At 43.6% G+C, this 21,766-nt stretch overlaps 1 protein-coding gene across 1 annotated transcript in view; it reads left to right on the top strand.

Annotated features, from left to right (window-relative positions):
• The window catches only part of STK39 (serine/threonine kinase 39), a 117,299-nt gene that overhangs the window by 15,485 nt on the left and 80,048 nt on the right, over nucleotides 1-21,766 (top strand). Inside the window, 4 exon segments of the mRNA XM_064163611.1 lie at nucleotides 9,339-9,451; nucleotides 16,821-16,929; nucleotides 18,196-18,337; nucleotides 21,176-21,231. Of these exon segments, the coding sequence (XP_064019681.1) occupies nucleotides 9,339-9,451; nucleotides 16,821-16,929; nucleotides 18,196-18,337; nucleotides 21,176-21,231 (420 nt within the window).

Raw genomic sequence — 21,766 nt, forward strand, 5'->3', positions numbered from 1 at the left:
TGCAGATCTGATAACGATGTTACACTACAGCGTTAGCTTTGACTAGTGTTAACTGAAGAATGGTTCTGGTGCCTCAGAGCTTTTCTTGCCCCTTTTTTGGTCTTGTGTGCTAGTGTGACATCTTGTGATACCTCTTACACATGTACCAGTGTTACCTGTGGCTCAGTTAAGTGGCTTATCAGGAGTAGTCAGCATGGATTTACCAAGGGGAAGTCATGCTTGACTAACCTATAGCATTCTAGGATGACATAACTGAAAGGGTAGATTGAGGAAGACCAGTGGATGTAGTCTACCTTGACCTTAGCAAGGCCTTTGACACTGACTCCCATGATATTCGAGTGATGAGCAAGCTCAGGAAGTGTGGGAGTGAAGAGCAGACAGTGAGGTGGATTAGGAACTGGTTACAAGATAGAGTTCAAAGAGCAGATCTGCTGGAGAGGATCCAGCAGAGAGCTACAAAGATGCTGAGGGGACTGGGGGGCATGGCTTATGAGGAGAGGCTGAGGGACCTGGGGCTGTTTAGTCTGGAGAAGAGAAGACTGAGAGGGGATTTAACAAATGTTTATGAACACCTGAGGGCTGGGTGTCAGGAGGAGTGGACAGGCTCTGCTCACTTGCTCCCTGTGGTAGGACAAGGAGCAACGGGTGTAAGCTGCAGCACAAGAGGTTCCACCTCAACACAAGGGGGAACTTCTTTACTGTAAGGGTCACAAAGCACTGGATTCTGTGAGTGAATTCAGTACCTGGGACCTTCAAGACCAGTAAGGAAGGAAGTAACTGCCTTGGTGATCAGGAATCTTGAGGCCAGTAGAGATGGGAAGAAGAAATCCATTTCATTTGGTTCACAGGACATTCTCAGGGCTTGGTAGAAGGGGAAAGGGAATGAGTATTTGACCCACTCGGTCACAGTTAATGACTGCCTTATAAAATGATGTTAATTATGCTAACCCCATTACCAGCAATCAGGAGCAGGGAGTACCAGCCACACCAGTCTTATCACAGCATCACATGACAAATTCCAGTTCTGGTGATTGCAAATATTGAAGTCGTGATGGTTGTGGATTCTTTCCATACAAACTTCATTTCACTTGAAAATAACACCTCTCTTGAAGGTGTTTGAGGTGTGGAGCAGAGCAAATACATTTAGTCTTGAGTAGTGCTTATAATGCAAGGCTTGCCGGTGCAGTCTAATTTGAGTTGCTGCAGTTCACTTTCAGCTCCTTTATTTAGATGACTCATCTATTTTAAATGACAGGTCAGGGAGAAGATAACACCTGCTGGGAGTGGACTGCTTTTGTTTAGGTTCTCCTTACCTGCTGTAGTGCTGACATTTCCTTGGTGTAGATTGCTAATGAATGGGAAGATGCTCTCATACCAGATCTGGAAATATAGCAAGCTCTCTGTGAGCTTTAGGACTGGCATGTAAGAGGACTCAAGGCCATGGACTACTTAGTTTAAAGATAATTTTGGTGATGACACGAAAATGTGTGTTAAACTGCCTGCTTGTTTGGCATCATTCCACTTTCCTTTACTACATACACTTCCCTTTAGTGTGAAGTGCCAGGGTGTGTTTGGCATATGTACAGCTCCCTACTCAAAGACAGGCAAAACGAGAGGCATTGTGTTTGCTGTCTGTTTCTGGTGCACTTGTAAAAGAAGAACCTCAACTTCTTTAACATTTTATCATAACCAAAAGACAAATTCCTTTGTAAATACCTTATTATATAAAGGTCAGGAACATGGTTGGGATTTATTTTGGTATTTTGTTTTGGTTTTTTTTTTTTTAATCTATCTTCTCTTATTTCTAAGTTTTCAAGTGATGAATTGCAAGGCTGTCAGATAGATCTGTGTTTTTTCTGCTGTGTTGTTGTCACTTTAAACACTGATGATGGTAGTACAGTGGGATAAGACTACACTTTACACTAAATATTGTGTATTGGCTTGGAACATTGGTGAGGGAGTTGTGATAGGGTAGGAGAGCCCTGGGTAATTCTGCACTTTGGCCACAACAACCCTAAGCAGCTCTACAGGCTGGGCACAGAGTAGCTGGAGAGCAGCCAGGCAGAAAGGGACCTGTGGGTACTGGTAGATAGTAGCTGAAGATGAGCCAGCAGCGTGCCCAGGTAGCCAAGAGAGCCAATGGCATCCTGGCCTGGCTCAGGAGCAGTCTGGCCAGTAGGACAAGGGAGGTTATTCTTCCCCCATACTCAGCGCTGGTCAGGCCACACCTTGAGTGCTGTGTCCAGTTCTGGGCTCCTCAATTCAAGAGAGATGTTGAGATACTGGAACATGTCCAGAGAAGGATGACGAAGCTGGTGAGGGGCCTGGAGCACAGCCCTGGAGGAGAGGCTGAGGAAGCTGGGGGTGTGCAGCCTGGAGGAGGCTCAGGGCAGAGCTCATTGCTGTCTACAACTACCTGAAGGGAGGCTGTAGCTAGCTGGGGTTGGTCTCTTCTCCCAGGCAACCAGCAACAAAACAAGGGGACACAGTCTCAAGTTGTGGTGGGATGGGTTTAGGCTGGATGTCAGGAGGAAGTTCTTCCCAGAGAGAGTGATTGGCATTGGAATGGGCTGCCCAGGGAGGTGGTGGAGTCGCTGTCCATCTGAAGGTGTTGAAGAAAAGCTTGGCCGAGGCACTTAGTGCCATGGACTAGTTGATTGTCTAGGGCTGGGTGCTAGGTTGAACTGGATGATGTTGGAGGTCTCTTCCAACCTGTTTGATTCTCTGATTCTATGATACTGACTTACTACTGTAGCTTGGAAGGCAAGACTGTAAAATATGTAACAAATGTGTATAGGATAACAATGTGTCTGTCTAGTAGTGAGACGTGGCTTTATTTCTACTGAGCTTCAACAGAACCTGATCTTGGTCCACCTGTAAGTTCTTGTTCCTGACATGTGGTTAAGAGAGCAGTTATGTTTTTGGCAGCTTGTTTTACTTGTTTCATCAGAGTTGCACTAAATAAAGTCTCTCTGACAAAGACAGGGAAGAAAGGATCTCTCAGGCTAGGGTTTAACATCAGCACTTGGTGGACTCTGTAGGAGAAGTCAGGGTGGTAAAAGGAGAGGACAGTTGTGAGGTTGGAGGTAGTGGGCATTGTCTCTATTTTTATTTCCTTCCTTTCCAAACCATGTGCTTATTGCCAGCTTTACTTAAATGGGCCAAACATAGTTAATTGTCATCCTTGGGCTTTCCAATCTGATCTTAGTATGTTGATGGTGTTGTAGCAAGCTGAAAAGTGCTAAGTTCTGATAGGTCCTTGTACTATTTCTGGGGGGGGTTTGCACGCTTTCTGCGAAGTGAAATGAAGAAAACTGTCATTAGATTGTATCTTAGAATCATAGAGTCATTTTGGTTGGCAAAGCCCATTAAGATCTGTGTCCAATCATTATCTAATGCTACAAAGTCTGGTGCTAAATGATATCCCTTAGCTCCACACTTCTGCATCTTTTATACACCTCCAGGAATGGTGATTCAACCACCTTCCTGTGAAGCCTGTTCCAGTGTTTGATAACCCTTTCAGTCAAGAAGTTTCTACTAATCTCCAGTCTAAACCTCCTCTGGTGCAACTTGAGGCCATTTCTTCTTGTTACTAGGAAGGGAGGACTAACCACCCACTGCAGTGCAGCCTCCATGCAAGTGTAGAGATTAATAACAGTAATCATCAGACATTGCAGGCTGCTTGGAAAGGCTGGCAGGTGCTGATGCTTCAGTGTAGTGGCTGCTATGGTTGGACTTGATGATCTTAAAGGTCTTTTCCAACCTTCATGATTCTGTGATTCTGAATAAGGTTTCCCCTCAGCCTTCTGTTCTCTGCACTGGACAATCTCAGTTTTCTCAGCCGCTCCTCATATGACCTGTTCTCTAGACCCTTCACCAGTTTTGTTGCCCACCTTAATGTCTTTCTTGTAGTGAGGGGCTTAAAATTCAATACAGTACTCAAGGTGTGGCCTCACCAGTACTAAGTACAGGGGGAAAATCACTTCTGCATTCCTGCTGGTCACACTATTCCTGATACAGACCAGGATGCTACCAGCTTTCTTGGCCACCTGAGCACACTGCTGGCTCATATTCAGCCATCTGTTGATCAAGACCCCCAGATCCTTTTCTGTTGGGCAGCTTTCCAGCCACTCTTCCCCAAACCTGTAGTGTTGCATGGGGTTGTTGTTGTTGTTGGCTTTGTTGAATCTCATTCAGTTAGCCTCAGCTCATGGATCCAGCCTGTCCAGATCCCACTGTAGAGCCTGCCTTCCCTCAAGCAGATCAGCAACTCCCTCTCAGCTTAGTATCATTTGCACACTTACTGACAGTCCACTCAGTCTGCTGGTCCAAGTCATTGATAAAGATGTTAGAGAAGAGCTCCCAGTAATGAGCCCTGGGTAATTCCACTTGTGACTGGCCACCAGCTGGATTTAACTCCATTCACCACTGCTCTTTAGGCTTGATAATCCAAGCAGTGTTTTTCCCACCCATCCAAGCAATGAGCAGCCAGTTTCTCCAGGAGCATGTGTGTCAAATCCAGGCAAACAGCATCCACAGCTTTCCCCTCATCCATTAATCAGGTCACCTTGTCATAGAAGGACATCAGGTTTGTCAAGCAGGAACTGCCCTTCATGCCCCTGGTGGCTGGACCTGATCATCTGGTTGTCCTGCATGTGCTGCACTCAAGGTTATCTGCTCCATGACCCTCCCCGGCACCAAGGTCAGACTGATAGGCCTGTAGTTGCCTGGATTGTTCCTCCAGCCATTCAGAAGAACTGTTGTGACACCATCCCTGGAGGTGTTCAAGAAAAGACTGGATGAGGCACTTAGTGCCATGGTTTAGTTGGCTGGACAGGGCTGGATGCTAGATTGGACTGGATGATCTTGGAGGTCTCTTCCAACCTGGTTGATTCTATCATTCTATGATTCATAGGTAATAGCTCTTGAGAAGAGCTCACACAATTGTGTGAATTCACATAATTAAAAGCAGTTCTGATGGCTTTGCTGCACTGAGAGCAGAATGACACAGAGTGCCTGGTTCACAGCATGAAGGAACAGGTTGGCTGCTTACACTAGAGGGAAGGATGGCAGCAAAAAATGTGAAGACAAAATGAAACTCAGACTTGCTGTTGTGTATGGGAGTAGTAGGCATCATGATGTAGACAAAAATGTCATTATTTCACTGCTGATTTTTGAAGCTGGCAAATTAAACTTAATCTGTAGCAGGAGAATGACTTCTAGTGGTGGCAAAGCCCATCATTCTTAACAAAGCTGGTGTTTTGAATCTGGCTGCTGGTAATCCTTTGTTCTCTTACAGTAGACAGCTGGATGTAAAGATTTTGTGTTTTATTGAAGCTGAGCTTTCATTATCATTTATCTAAGCAGATGCTGGATGCTAAAACCAGTCTGTGCCTTGATTGTACTGTAGTTAATATGTTCTCTGCTCTGAGGCTTTTGAAGGCTTTATAAGACTCAGCATATCTGAAGAAGTCATGACTTCTGATAAGGAATGGTTAACTGTAATCTGTTCTGTGCAATCATTTTCAGTGACCCTAATTTGTTATGCTAAATGGTTGTCTGCGACAGTTTTCTTCCACTATATGATAGTGAATTACTTATATATTCATGTTATCTCTCAGCTGAAATGATTATCTGGGTAGTCTTGTTTATAACAGCTCCTCCTCTGGAACACTTTGCATTTGTATTTGTTCAGTAGACTAGAGAAGGTCACGTCTTTATTGACACAAAAAGAGTCTTCTGACCAGATGGAAAAGCTATAGATTTTCCTTGTCTTTGTCCCTGGTTGTTCACCTTATGAGCCAGATGAGTAGAGGGGAACATCTTTTAAGAGGAAGGAGACATTTAGCCACCAAGTGCTTCACCCCTACTTCAGTAGCTGAAACTACTTCTTCAAATGGGTTTTATGTGTAGATCTCACTGAGAATGTCAGTGGCACAGATTGCCTTTACCATCAAAATACTGCATTGTATATAGTATTAAGAGGGCAGGAGCAAGAAGAAACTAAGTGGACTGGCTTTATTCTAAACATAGAGATCTTTTTGCATTGTCAGTGCATCATGGTCTTGTGGTGCAGAATATCCCATTGCAAGTCATCTCTATCTGAGGAGAAGACATGGTGTCAGAACTTATGTGGCCAGCAGGAGTAGGGAAATGATCACTTCCCTGTACTTGGCTCTAGTGAGGTGGCACCTTGAATACTGTATTCAGTTTTGGACCCCTCAGTACAATAAGAACATTGAGATGCTGGAGCTTGTCTGAAGAGGAACAATGAAGCTGGTGAAGGATTTAGAGAGCAAATTCTATGAGAAGTGGTTGAGGGAATGAGGTTTGTTTAGCCCGGAGAAGAGGATGCTCAGTCGTAGAGTGTGGTAAAGTCTCCCCTATTTGAAAGGAGGTTGTAGCAAAATGGCTGTTGGTCTTTCCACCCAAGGAATGAGCAATAGGACAGCTATTCTACCTAAACATAAGGAAAACTTTACTTTGAAGGTGACAGAAAGATGGAGTAGGCTTCCAAGTATGTTGTGAAATCTCCTTCTCTGGAGACTTTAAAAACCCAGCTGGATGCATTCCTGTGCAACCTAATGTAGGCATTAGCAAGGGGTTTGGATTAGAAGATCTCTAGAGGTCACTTCCAACCCCTACCATTCTGTGATAGGAGGAAATGACCCCAAGTTGCACCAGGGCATGTTTAGATTGGATGTTAGGAAAATTATATTCACAGAAGGGGTTGTCTGGCATTGGAACAGACTGTCCAGGGAAGGGATGGAGTCACCATCACTGGAGATATTTAAAAGGCATGTAGATACAGTGCTTAGGAACATGGTTAAGTGGTAGACTTGGCACTGCTGGGTTCATGGTTGAATGCAATGATCTTGAATATCCTCTTGAACCTAAACAGTTCTCTGGTTTATTGGTGGACTTGGCAGTGATGTTTGAATGCAATAATCTTGAAGATTATTCAGGTTTACAACTACTGAAGGGAGGTTGTAGCCAGGTGGGGGTTGGTCTCTTCTGCCAGGCAACCAGCAACAGAACAAGGGGACACAGTCTCAAGTTGTGCCGGGGGAGGTCTAGGCTGGATGTTAGGAGGAAGTTGTTGGCAGAGAGAGTGATTGGCATTGGAATGGGCTGCCCAGGGAAGTGGTGGAGTCACCATCCCTGGAGGTGTTCAAGCAAAGCCTGGATGAGGCACTTAGTGCCATGGTCTAGTTGACTGTCTAGGGCTGGGTGCTAGGTTGGCCTGGGTGATTTTGGAGGTCTCTTCCAACCTGGTTGATTCTATGATTCTGTAACCCAATATCTACTGAATGAGAACTTCATTAAACTGATGGAGATGAGTCTTACTTGAGCTGACTTTGTGGTTTCTTCCTTGGAATGTCTTATATAATTTTAAAAAACTCTCTTGATTCTTTTATTGCTTACATTACTGAAATTTTTAAAGGCTTTGTTCTGTAAGCAGACAGAACAGGACATGTCAATATTTGTCTGTGACCGCATCCTGCAGAAGCATGTCTAGTTAGTCCTGTTGAGAGTTAGTCCTGTTGAGAGTTAGTCCTGTGGAGACCTTTTTTTTTTTTGTTTGTTTGTTTTGTTTTTCTGAAGATGAGCTCAGAATCTGGTAAAGAAATTCACACATGAAGTTAGAAACCTTTGTGATCTGAGTGAAAACGTGATGTGAACAAACAATGCGTGAAAATAGCGAAGCACATAGCAATTAAAACACAGACAATAACTTCCAGTCATGAGGTATTGTTGATGCTGTTTTCAGATGTGCAGAGGGAAAAGCTCTCAATTGTTCTTAAGTCGGCTGGTAACTGAATCCACATTTGTAGAGCTTGACAACAAAAGGCTTTTTGTTCACAATTTATATTCATCAAGGACATGCCAATTACTGAGCATAAATAGGATGTGGTGTATGAAGAAGCCAGTCTAACGTGTTGCCAAATTCAGAACTTAGCAGAAATCCATAATTTATGTTAAAATATTTAGAATTAAAGGTAGAAGCTACTCGTTGGGGGATTTTAGATTTTTGCATGAGTGAGCACAATGTAATTAGTCTGAGGAAGCACACAGTGCTGTGTTTGATGTGGCAGCAAGATCTGCAGAGCTCTTTCTGAATATTGGTGCAGTCACCATCCCTGGAGGTGTTCAAGAAAAGCCTGGATGAGGCACTTGGTGCCGTGGTCTAGTTGACTGGATAGGGCTTGGTGCTAGGTTGGCCTGGATGATCTTGGAGGTCTCTTCCAACCTGCTTGATTCTATGATTACTTGCAATCATTTCTTTAATTTAGTGAGGCACTAGTGCCAGGGCCAAAGCCATTAAGAAGCGAGAAGACCTTATTATACTCCTGCTGTGCACAAATAAAATGTGCTAATTACAAATTATTCTAATGCTTTCCCCAAAATCTGTTCAGTTCCATGCCTTGCTGTCAGTGCAGTTGTATGACTACACGTGAGTTACATGCCAAGTAAGCATGGCTGACTTTTGTTGATGACCCATTCAGCAATGTCCATCTTCTTACTTTTGATGCAATACTTTGTGTTCTGTGCTCTTTACAAGAACTGGCATGCTATTGGTAAGATGTTACCCTAATCAGTAAGAAGGGGCAGGAAAACAGATGAAACTATGGATTTGGCACGTACTGTTAGGAGGAAGTTCTTCACAGAGAGAATGATTGGCATTGGAATAGGCTGCCCAGGGAGGTGGTGGAGTCACTGTCCCTGGAGGTGTTCAAGGCTGCATGAGGCGCTTAGTGCCATGGTCTAGTTGATTGGACCGGGCTGGTTGTTAGGTTGGACTGGATGATCTTGAAGGTCTCTTCCAGCCTGGTTTGTTCTCTGATTCTATTATTGTCTTGCTGTTTTTTCTGTTCACCACATAGTGGGAATGAAAACCTGGTTCAGCAGGAGCTAACCAGAAAACCAGAAAGAAGTAAGATTTGATAAAGTGCACATCTGTCACATCTCTGTTGACTTGTGTTAACAGTGCAATTCATGCTCTTGATTAAAACTAATGTGTCTGAAACCAAAAGTGTAATGTTTCCCAGGCTATGAAATGCATTGAGGTGGTGGATGTGACCTGATAAATGAGCACATTGGTTTAAGCTGTCAGCTTGGGAAGTTTTAGTGGAGTACAGAATAGAAACATTGGGGGGTTTCTCTGAGAAATGTTGCAAGCTGTCTTGCTACTAATGGGAAGGTATGCATGTAGGAAAAGCACCAAGGAAGGGTAAACAGCTGATTGCAAGATCTTCATCAGTATGGGGTTCTTATGTTGGTCAGTGATTTAAACTGCTGTTATATTAAACCCATGTTTCTTTTCTGCCCTTTTCCAGGTAGCGGTGCTACGGCAGTTGTCCAGGCAGCGCTATGCAAACCTAGGCAAGAACGTGTAGCAATAAAGAGGATCAACCTAGAAAAATGCCAAACCAGTATGGATGAATTACTTGTAAGTAAATCAGATGGGAACACAAGACCTGGAAACTGCCTTCTGTTTTGATTTTCCATTGGTCCCAGAGTGAGGGTTGAATTTTATGCAGGATAATAGTGAGAAAAGGATTTGAAAGTCATGCAAAAGATTATGTTAAATGTTTTACTAATGTATGTTTTCTAAAGCCACAAATCCAAGAAGTGGCAGTTTGAATCTTGGGATAATCAGCTGGGAAGAACCTTACCACTTGCTTTCTGGTGACCTGATTTTCAAGAGATTGCTGTTTGACTATGTCTTTGCTCATACTGAGAAAAGATACGTTTTGCTTTGGTTAAACACTGGTTAAAAATAGAAAGGTAAAATTCAGTGTGTCTCCTTAAAACGTCTAAAGCACCAAAACATGGCAAAAAAGCTACTTGTTGGATGGTTTTGCAGTGATAATTTTTGATGGGAAAAGAACAAATGGCTACACAGCTATCTCTACAAGGAAACTCTTGATAAAGCTAATAACATGCGTTTATCCAGTAGGCCATAACAAGCCAGCTGAGGAATGCTGTTTGTTTGGGTTACTAATCAGAGGAAGAAGGGACCTGTAAGAGGCCCTTTGTTAAAGGGACCGTGAGAGTTTTGCCTCTGCACTGGTTATGCATTCCAGACAGAGTTGCAAAGCACTGCTAAAATACAAAATGTGTTGCTTTCCAATGCTCCTAGTCAGGTGCCTGTGAGACTAATGCATATTTATACGTAGGCAGCATAACAGGAGTTGAAGGACACAAAACCATTCTAAAAGTGAGAACACTCTCTTCTGTTCCACAGGTTATACTACTGCCTAGAGACTGTGGGCTTTTTCTAATGCAGAAATTCCTGCCTCTGAAGGAAATGATCTCCTCAGCAGGGAATTGCCAGTGCAAAAGATATCTTGAATTTGATACAGAGGGTATGGTCCATCCATTTTTTTCAGATGAAATGGCTTTTTTTTACAGTGGAGGACCCATAATGCTCTTCCCTTGGTGTTGATAGCATTTGCCTTCACTTTATGTAACAACTTCCATGGGACATGGTTGTGTTTTTTAAAGGAGGTTTGTGATAGTGGAAACTGCCTCTGAGTAGTGAGACTTCTGACAGGCAAAAGCTCAAGAAATACTTTCTAAACTGCGTTAAGAAACAGAACAACCCAAGGTGAAATGCTGTGCATGAGGTAGTAACATTACTACATTCCATAAAGAACATTTCTGCAAAACCAGAAGTACTAAAAATTGTAATCCAAAGTGTCAAATCAAAATGTAATTAATGTATATATATATTTTCAGTAGAATTTGAACTAATTGGAAATTAAGAACTTAAAAGTTACAAAAAATAAAACCAGACATAACTACCAAAAATATACAAGAATTATTCAGGGTGGGCTGGAGAAATGCCTGCAGTTAGTTACCAGCTTGTACAAAGTTGCCTTAGCAAGTGCTTGAGTATTTTTATTGCTGATGTGTCTCCACTGTCTGCCAAATCAGGCAATAGGTCTTGAATTTTTGGTCCCATATTGCTTTCTTTTCATATGAAGATAATTGTCCATACCATCTTTTTTAAAAAATTATTTTATTAACATAAGTCAGTTTCTGCTTTTCTGTGTTCAGATTTTGTTTATTTTATTTGTTGATCTGTTTCAATCTGAACATAAATTCTGTTTTTCTGAGTTCCTGAGTGGAAGGAAGGCCTCTCCTACCCTCCTGGTTTGGAAGGTAGGAGAGCCCTGCAGAGGGACCTTGCCAGGCTAGATGGGTGGGCAGAGGCCAAGGGGATGAGATTTAACAAGGCCATGTGAAGGGTTCTACACTTGGCCACAGCAACCCCAAGCAGTGCTACAGGCTGGGGACAGAGGCTGGAGAGCAGCCAGGCAGAAAGGGACCTGGGGGTACTGGTAGAGAGTAGCTCACCATGAGCTGGCAGTGTGCTCAGGTGTCCAGGAGAGCCAATGGCATCCTGGCCTGGATCTGGAAGAGAGTGGCCAGTAGGACAAGGCAGATTCTTCTTTCCCTGTATTCAGCACTGGTCAGGCCACACCTTGAGTGCTGTGTCCAGTTCTCGGCTCCTCAATTCAAAAGAGATGTTGAGATACTGGAACGTGTCCAGAGAAGGACAGCAAAGCTGGTGAGAGGCCTGGAACACAGCCCTGTGAGGAGAGGCTGAGGGAGCTGGGGGTGTGCAGCCTGCAGAAGAGGAGGCTCAGGGCTGACCTCATTGCTGTTTACAACTACCTCAAGAGAGGCTGTAGCCAGGTGGGGGTTGGTCTCTTCTCCCAGGCAACCAGCAACAGAACAAGGGGACGCAGTCTCAAGTTGTGTTGGGGCAGGTCTAGGCTGGATGTTAGGAGGAAGTTCCTGGCAGAGAGAGTGATTGGCATTGGAATGGGCTGCCCAGGGAGGTGGTGGAGTCACCATCCCTGGAGGTGTTCAAGAAAAGCCTGGATGAGGCACTTAGTGCCATGGTCTAGTTGATTGGATAGGGCTGGGTGCTAGGCTGGCCTGGATGATCTTGAAGGTCTTTTCCAACCTGGTTGATTCTATGTCTCTATGAAAAAAAAAAGGAGGCTATGTATGGTTCCTTTTAATACCTGCATGCACACATGCAAATGCATAGACAGACATGTTATTTTTTTCTGTGAGGGGAAGTACACTTATTCTGATAGCTCTAATAGATTTCAAAGTTTTGTTTGCCAAATTAGAGAAGTTATTCTGGAAAAGGCCAGCATTGACCTTCAAAACTATTGTTGCAAATGTACTAACATTTTAATTTCAGTTGATAACACTTAGGTTGCTCTTGCACTGCTTTTGTGTTTGCTCAGTTTTTGGTCACTTTTCTGACCAATTTACAGTGGCACAGGGATAAGTCTGCCTTCTGAACATGCTGTTTTGGAAAGTCTGCTGCTGAGTGCTTAGGAATGCTGTGCAAAGGCACACTTAAGTTCTCAGCTCTGTGGCGTTTAGAGAAGTAGAATCATACAATAGAATCATAGAATCAGTCAGGGTTGGAAGGGACCACAAGGATCATCTAGTTCCAACCCCCCTGCCATAGGCAGGGGCACCCTACCCTAGAGCAGGCTGCTCACAGCCCCATCCAGCCTGGCCTCAACCACCTCCCTGGGCAACCCATTCCAGGCTCTCACCACTCTCATGCTCAACAGCTTCCTCCTCACATCCAGTCTGAACCTACCCATCTCCAGCTTCACTCCATTCTCCCCAGTCCTGTCACTCCTAAAAAGTCTCTCCTCAGCTTTTTTGTAGGCCCCTTTCAGATACTGAAAAGCCACAAGAAGGTCACCTGGGAGCCTCCTCTTCTCCAGACTGAACAAGGCCTGTCTGGATGTGTTCCTCTGTGATCTGTGTTAGATTGTATTGTCCTGCTCTGGCAGGGAGGTTGGACTCGGTGATCTCCTTGGGTCCCTTCCAACCCCTAACGTCCTGTGATCCTGTTAACAGCCCCAACTCTCAGTCTGTCCTCATAGCAGAGGTGCTGCAGCCCTCTGGTCATCCCAGTGGCCCTCCTCTGGACATGCTCCAGCATCTCCACATCCTTCTTGTAATGGAGACTCCAGAACTGGATGTGGTGCTCCAGGTGGGGTCTCAGCAGAGTGGAGTAGAGGGGGAGAATCACCTCCCTCGCCCTGCTGTCCACACTTCTCCTGGTGCAGCCCAGGCTCTGGTTGGCTTTCTGGGTTGCAAGTGCACACTGCTGGCTCATGTTGAGCTTCTGGTCCACCAGCACCCCCAAGTCCCTCTCCTCAGTGCTGCTCTCCAGCCACTCACTGCCCAGCCTTTATTTGTGCTTGGGATTGCCCTGACCCTGATGCAGGACCTTGCACTTGGGAAGCAGAAGATGCAGCAAGCTTGGTACCCATGTAAGCATGGTTAGAATTTGGGCTAGTGTCAGTTAAAAGAGAAAGGCAGTGTGGGAAGGAGTTTAAATAATACTAAGGTTACACAAACTGCCAAATTCTTGAAATTCAATACTCCCTTTCCTCCAGTGTCCCTATGTTCTCACTATTGTAAGCTAAATGTAACTTAACCCCATGAGCCAAGGAGAAAGATCCTGTCCTTAGTATTGTCCTAATGGGATGTCTCCTCCCGTCCCCTCACCTCCATTTTTTTAAAGCAAATGCCAAACTCAACACTACCAACCGACAGCTTATGTGGTTGAATAGATTCTCTAAGCTGTTTGCATTTCTGCTCTGGATAGCCCTTTGAGCCAGGCTGCCTGGATGAGCCCCTTGCACGTTGTGCCAAACCCTGGGCATCAAACAGCCATGCCCCAGGTGTCCGCGGAGGAAGCCCTGGAAATGTGCCCGTCGAGCTGTGGCACCTGCCCGGCCACTGTGTGCTGGACCCAGCCCTGCAGCTGAGCTGTGGAAGGAGCTGTCTTGAGGTTGCTTATTAACTGCGACACCCATTTGCCCTTAGGGCCGGCACACATTTGTGCGTAGCTGCTCAGTGAAACTGGATCAGGAATAATCTGGCTGAAAAGAAGTCACCTTTTAACCTCCATGGATTTCCTGATGCAGTGCACAGATGCCTGTGTTAGCCACAAGGCAGGGAGAAGCAGCAGGGAGAGAGAGAGACTTTACTTTTTAAGTCTTGTTACAGCTTCTGTGCAGTTCAGTGTCTAAAATGAGATGAATGTGGCTGGGGCTGCATGAGGCACTTGGTGCCAGGGACTAGTTAATCAGAAGCGTTCGGTGATAGGTTGGACTCGAAGATCCTGGAGGTCTTTTCCAACCTGCTTCATTCTGTGATTCTGTGTTATTCTCCTGGATGTCTTGCTGCAAACTTGAGTTGTGACAGTGTATTTTAAGCAGGTGCTTTTCTCTCTCACCTTAGCATAGCATGGGCTTCAACCAACTAGCTGAAGTTTATGGAGGCTTTTACCATTCTGTGTGTATCAGAGGCTCTTCAGCACTGAAGTCTGAAATTAGTACTTCCCTGACTAAAATTTAATCATCCCTTATCTCCCATGGGGTGCTTTCTGTTTGTTTATTTTGTTTCCAAGACTGCCTCTGGAAACAAAGCTGAGACACAAAGTGCCCTTGGCCACAGCTACTATATACATACGTGGCTACTATATACATACATTAGCTCAATTCTGGCCAGTAAGTTGGTGCAGGCAAAGTATTAAAGCACTTTAACCTAAAAGGTAGTGAAGCTTGCCACAGTTAGTTACATTTTTGCATTATTAATGTGTGACTAAAATAGCTGAGATGTTTTTTTTGTTGCCCAGTAGTGGCAAGTAGTCTTTTGATCTGTCTTTATTTTACCAGCAATAAACCAATCATGAAATAAAATAGTTATAAAGAGCTGGAGGTTTACAGTTAAGATTTGGTCTGGATATCTGAGTTAAGAAACTAAGGCAGCAATTTGATTTCATAGAATCACAGAATCATTCAGGGTTGGAAGGGACCACAAGGGTCATCTATTTCCCAACCCCCCTGCTATGGGCAGGGACACCCTACCCTAGATCAGGCTGGCCACAGCCCCATCTAGCCTGGCCTTAAACACCTCCAGGGACAGAGCCTCAACCACCTCCCTGGGCAACCCATTCCAGGCTCTCACCACTCTCATGCTTAACAACTTCCTCCTCACATCCAGCCTGAATCTCCCCATCTCCAACTTTGCTCCATTCCCCCTAGTCCTGTGACTCCCTGATAGCCTGAAAAGTCCTTCCCCATCTTTTTTGTAGGCCCCCTTCAGATACTAAAAGGCCACAATAGGGTCACCTGGGAGCCTCCTCTTCTGCAGACTGAACAGCCCCAACTCTTTCAGTCTGTCCTCATAGCAGAGCTGCTGCAGCCCTCTGAGCATTCCAGTGGCCCTTCTCTGGACACGCTCCAGCACATCCACGTCCTTCTTGTAATGGGGGCTCCAGAGCTGGATGCAGTAATGCAGGTGGGGTCTGACCAGATCAGAGTGGAGGGGGAGAATCACCTCCCTCAACCTGCTATGTTTAAAATAACATGTCTTCTGGGAAAGGGAAATGTGCCCTATGTAACCTTCTTCTGTTTTCCACATACTGTCTCCCAGGGGAAAAATAAACCCAACAAACAAGCTATTTAAAGACTATTTTGCAAATTACTGTTTTTCAGGCTTATTTCATGAGTATCCAGATATTCATTCTCCTGTAGTTCAGGGCTCAGAAGTTGATGAGGGAAGAGGGCTTTTGACAACAGGACTGAGATGTGTGTCAAAATGCAGCCTGACTTAATAGTAACCAATATGTAGTTTATGTTAGAAGGAGTCTGTGATCTCAAATGCATTGCAAATAACAGCAGCAACAGAAACCCACTTTCAGATACTTCCTGAATTGAGGTTAAAAGTTGCAAATGGCATCTGTGGCAGCTTTAATCAAAGTGTGACTACCATAGTGCCTGTCCTGAGTTTGTAATGTGTCTACCTGAAAACAGTTGCTTTTCAGGGAGGGAGACAAGTCGGAAGTGTGTTCTTTAGCTGGATTGGTTCACTGACCAATTCAGCCTCTAGGAGCATGTCCTCTGGCACCAGAGATGGATCAGGTTTGTGTGTCCAGAGATGGAGAAGTGAAGTTGTGGGAGCTTAAGCTGGTGCAAGGCTGAACTGTCTAGTACAAAGAAAGCATAAACACTCCTATGTGAAGGAGACTCAGGATAATGAATGCTGCTGGAAAGGTATTACAGAACAACCATGTGAAAGAATGAATAGAGAAACTACTCTACTTGAAAGAACAGATACAAGGCAGTCATTCTTAATGCCTACAGCTGTGGTGTGTCATAGATGAGATTACATGGTAGTGCCAAGTTGTGCGTCTGTTGGCAACTCTATGCTCCTCTAGTCAATTGTTTCCTCTGACTTTTGGTCTTTAACGTTGCGTTTTCCTCTTGCACTTCTGTGATTATGTGGCTCTGGTGTCCACCTGTCCATCCCACAGTAGCTGAGCCAGTGGTGCTGTGTCTTTTGTCCAACAGCTTTCTTTCTCACCTGCTCCCATTCTACTCATTTTATATCCCTTTTGAACAGGAGAGCCTGTAGGCTTTGATCTTACCTTGTGTTTTGTTGTCTAGCTTATACCCACACCAGCTCTTGGATGCTGCTCACTCTTCATTGAATTTGGGAATTTAACAGTAATTTTTTTTGCTGTTCTCAGAAGAAAATTGATGCAGTTATGCCTGTATTGCCTGGACAAACCTTCCACATATTCCTTGCAGTAATGTTTTGTCTTGCATGCAGATCTCTAGGTAAATTGGAGTGTCTGGTACCTTGATGTGTATTCTGTGCATACTTTACTTGCATTGTAGTATTTCACTTTGGAAATGAAACTTTGTCTCATTAGAAGCAGAACTGTGTTATGTTGGACTTTGTATTTCTTACAGAAAGAAATCCAAGCAATGAGTCAATGCAATCACCCCAATGTGGTGACGTATTACACATCTTTTGTGGTGAAGGATGAACTTTGGCTGGTTATGAAGCTGTTAAGTGGGGGTAAGTTACTGGTTTTGCTTGTTTATCAGCAAGGAAATTGATTTTTTTCTCATGTACCTTCTTTGAGTTAATTGACCTAGACCAATTTAGGAATGGGAAGAGAGACTACACAGGATGAACCTTGAGACTAGATGTGTTATAGCAAGAGTGTACAAGCCTGTGTGCATATTTGTCTGTTTATATTCACAATACAGACTAAGAATTACTGAGATAAATTCTGTTGATCTAACTGCTGTCACTTTTTAATCTGAATCAATATATTCAAATTCTCTGTTAAGGCTGTGAAGGAGAAACTGATGAGAATTAAGTCACTACTGTCAGTGGGGCTTTTCTTTGAGTTTCTGTAGAATCCACTCAATTACTGGCATATACTTCTGATTTTATAATGAGTGTTTATCATTTCTTATTCAAGGAGGATTCTTCTTAGGACATGCATTATTTATGAGGAGTCACAGAATCAGTCAGGTTTGGAAGGGACCACAAGGATCATCTAGTTCCCAACCTCCCCTGCCATGGGCAGGCACACCCTACCCTAGATCAGGCTGGCCAGAGCCTCATCCAGCCTGGGCTTAAACACCTCCAGGCATGGGGCCTCAACCACCTCCCTGGGCAACCCATTCCAGGCTCTCACCACTCTCATGCTCAACAACTTCCTCCTCACATCCAGCCTGAATCTACCTATCTCCAGCTTTGCTCCATTCCCCCTAGTCCTGTGACTCCCTGATAGCCTCAAAAGTCCCTCCCCAGCTTTTTTGTAGGCCCCCTTCAGATCCTGGAAGGCCACAAGAAGGTCACCTGGGAGCCTCCTTTTCTGCAAACTGAACAGCCCCAACTCTTTCAGTTTATCCTCACAGCAGAGGTGCTGCAGCCCTCTGAGCATCCTTGTGGCCCTTCTCTGGACATGCTCCAGCACATCCACGTCCTTCTTGTAATGGGAGCTCCAGAACTGGATGCAGTAATGCAGGTGGGGTCTGACCAGATCAGAGTGGAGGGGGAGAATCACCTCCCTGGCCCTGCTGGCCACACTTCTCCTGATGCAGCCCAGGATATGGGCTGAATGATATAGCAGTGTGGTTTATTCACGAGTTACGTGAGATCATTGCATGTGCATGCAACGATTCACATTTCAGTAGTATAGAAAGGATGAAGAAAGAAAACTTTCCTGAAGAATCTAATGATTGGAATCTGATAATTAGAATCTGATAATTGAAAAATCTGATAATCTGAAATTGCTGCATATGTGCTTTTTTCTTTCCCACAACACAGGTTCAATGCTTGATATAATTAAGTATATTGTCAACAGAGGAGAGCACAAAAGTGGTGTCCTTGAAGAACCCATCATAGCAACAATTCTTAAAGAAGTTTTGGAGGGCTTAGACTATCTACACAGAAATGGGCAAATTCACAGGTAGGACTGCACAGACACAGAGAAAAGCATTTTCAAAGTTGTGTAAAGTTTACTGATACAAGTCAGCTGCAGATGTTTGGCTAAGCAAAATGCTTTGCCTCTTTTACGTACTGTCAATCCAGTCACTACTCACCAAATGGTAACACTGGGACAGGTGCTGTAATCTTGGCTGCTGTTTGTCACAAATACTTTGTCCTTGGTCAGCCTTTTATCTCATCTCATCTCTCTCTTTCCAATTAGACTAGGTCTGTGCTTTGCTAAGTATGCTAAAGATGTGGTCTCTGCTAGAACTCCAGATATCTAATTTGAATGTAGTTTATGTGATATGGTTATTGAGTGCACAGTAAACCTGTAGTCTTGGGCACTTGGATACTGCTGTATAATTGTGAAATTGATTTTTCCCTAGTAAACAGCAATATCTATCATAAACTCCATGGATCTCTGTCACGACATGGGAAGCTGGAATCAATACTATGGAACCACATCCTGGTGTATATGCACTTATTGTTTGGTCTCATATGTATTTCCTCTCTCCACTGACTGCTTAGTGTAAATTGTGCAGATCCCCTAGGGTGGTCTATACACAACTGCTGTAGCAACCCATGGGTTGCTTTCACTGTGTGGATGTCATAAGTGCTGTACTCTGACCTTTCTGATTAATTTTACTGAGATGGATTTGCCTTTTATGGAAGGTGCCTACAACAAGGTCTCTGTTTCAAGCATTAGCCTTTTATAAGGGAATCTTTTAAACAAAACTCAGATTGTCTGCAGACAGAACATGAAGGTATTGCACATGCAGAAGGTGGATTGTTCTTAATGTGTACTTCTTATGTCTCATCTTATAAATGAACTGCCTCTGATGTAAATGAAGAACTATTTCCTCCTTTTACAGAGGAAAAATGGAGGTAAATGGAGAAATAAAGAACTGTTATCTTGACTTCTGTTCTGGAATGCCAGAGATCTGCCTCAACCCTTATTCATAGTCTTCTGTTAAGCAGATACTGTTGTGGAAGAAGCATTCTTTAGATTTAAGGATAACCAGGCCCTTTGAGGCTGGATTTGGGCATTCCCCTCATCTATTCTTAAGAGACCCTAAAGAAAGATAAAAAGACAGAGATCTACATCTGAATTTTGTTTTATAACATCTAATTTGTAAATTGCCCCTCTGATAGCTTGGGTGTTACCCACCCCCCCTCACTTGAGTAAAATTACCCAGACTAGACTCAGCCACTGGAAATTGAATGAAGCTTTGTATTTACAGCTTAGCACCATAGACAAGCAGGTATTTACAATATACACAGCTAGAGACAGAAATAGACAAGTTAAAAAGCAATACAGAAACACAACAGCCCTCCCAGAAACCAGAGTCCCCAGGAGGGGCTCCCAACCACCCTTCCACCTTCTCCCCACCCTTCTACCTTACCCCAGACTTTGCCTTATGTTCAAGATGAGGTTGGAGGATCGGCTGGGGGGGGTAGGAAGCAGAAGGATTAGTCACACAGATGGCAGGTTGGGGAGAGAGAAGTGCAGCCCCAAAGACAGAGAGAAAACTGTTATCTATGTTTGTGTTCTTCTTGTATGAGTGGAGTAGACATCACCACTGTTTCCTTTTCACAGCCTATATCTAATTCTTCTCATCAGGATATCCCAGTGTGCTAGTTTGAAGCAGGCTAGAATGTTTTGGTGAGAAGAACTGGATTATAGGCTGTAAAGGGAAAACAATGGTGATGTCTGCTTTGCTCACAGTCTTCCTGAGATGTATAGGAACAAGAAACAAATACATTAGATAACCACTCTCGCTCGGGCAGCTGGTTGAACTGCATCTCTCTAACCTCACCCTTCATTTTGGGCTAACCCACTTTGCTTCTTGGCCCAACCTCCATTCTTCCTTGGAGCGGGGGTGAGGTTGAGAGGAGTAGGGGGAAGGTGAAGGGGAGGTTGAGAGCACCTCCTGGGGACTCAGGTTTTTGGGAGGGGAGTTGTGTTTCTGTATTACCTTTTACCTTGTATATTTCTGTCTATAACTGTATATACTGTAAATATCTGCTTGTATATTGTGCTAGCTGTAAATAAAAGCTTCATTCATATTTCCAGAGCCAGCTGAGTCTAGTCTGGGTGATTTCTAAAGTGTGGGGGGTGCAGGGAATGCCTAAACCATCACACCCAGCTAGGCTCAAACTAGCACAGCCCAGTACCACAGAAGCCTTGTTCAAGATAGCAGTGTGTGTTCCTTATCCAATGTTAGTTTTAAGTGAAAACTGTAGCAGTTAAGGGCATGCTGTATTAGGTGATATGTGCCAGTTGGGTATGTCCAAAATTCTTGAGGGATTTTGCTCTGTTGTTTCAATGCATTCTGGTTTATGTCTAAGGAAACAGGTTATGTTCCCTTTCATTAGCAACGTGTTCATTATAGTAGTAAATTTTGCAAAGATTGGTTTGCTTAAATTCTTAATGCTTATGACATATCCTGAATGAAAGATTTATCCTGTATGTTAAGAGCAGGAGGTTCATTTCTGTTTAAAAAAATAAACCCAAACAAAAAACCCAGAAAGGTTTCTTCTTAACATGCATGAATTGTGTGTTAAATTGATATAGATGACTATACATACCGAAGATGAATTTGGATCTTTTTATATAGGAGAGGGAGAGTTTCAGTTCTGCACTCTTGTTTTACTGTAAATCAGTTATATTTTATTTCTTCAGCTGTTTTTTTTTCTGTCTTCTAGATTTTAAAACACTACCTAGTGATATTTGATATCCAATTAAAAATACACATTTATCTATGTAAAATATGTGCATACTTTCATGCATAAAGTAACTTCTTTTTGTGCATTCTAGAGATTTGAAGGCTGGCAACATTCTTTTGGGTGAAGATGGCTCTGTACAGATAGCAGGTAATAATGATAGTGGAGTAGTGACTAAAAAAAAAAAGGAAAAGGTAGTTACAGCTGGACTGGGGGCAGCAGATACAAGTTTTTCTGTTGGCTTTTAACTATGTGAGGCATCCAGTTTCAGATTTCATGATTTTTGGGTAATGATACACAAGTTAGAAATTATTCAGTGCTTCTCTGTGTCACATCAAATAGGTAAGGATGTTTTTAATGTATATAAGGATGTTTTGAATGTCCTCTTACTGTTTGCTTTTATATCACCCATGCATCTTAAACACCTTGCAAGCTGTAACAACTCGTATTTCTCTTCAAGTTTGTTTTATTTATTCTTGCAAGTGATGTTTATAGTTCTTAGGGATTAAAGAATCTCTATGTATTGTCCTTCATGTGCTGGGGGAGGTATAGGCTGGATGTTAGGAGGAAATTCTTTACAGAGAAAGTGATTTGCCATTGGAATGGGCTGCCCAGGGAGGTGGTGGAGTCATCATCCCTGGAGGTGTTCAAAAGAAGACTGGATGAGACACTTAGTGCCATGGTC

This window comes from Pogoniulus pusillus, chromosome 2, assembly GCF_015220805.1.
Source record: "Pogoniulus pusillus isolate bPogPus1 chromosome 2, bPogPus1.pri, whole genome shotgun sequence".
NCBI lineage: Eukaryota > Metazoa > Chordata > Aves > Piciformes > Lybiidae > Pogoniulus > Pogoniulus pusillus.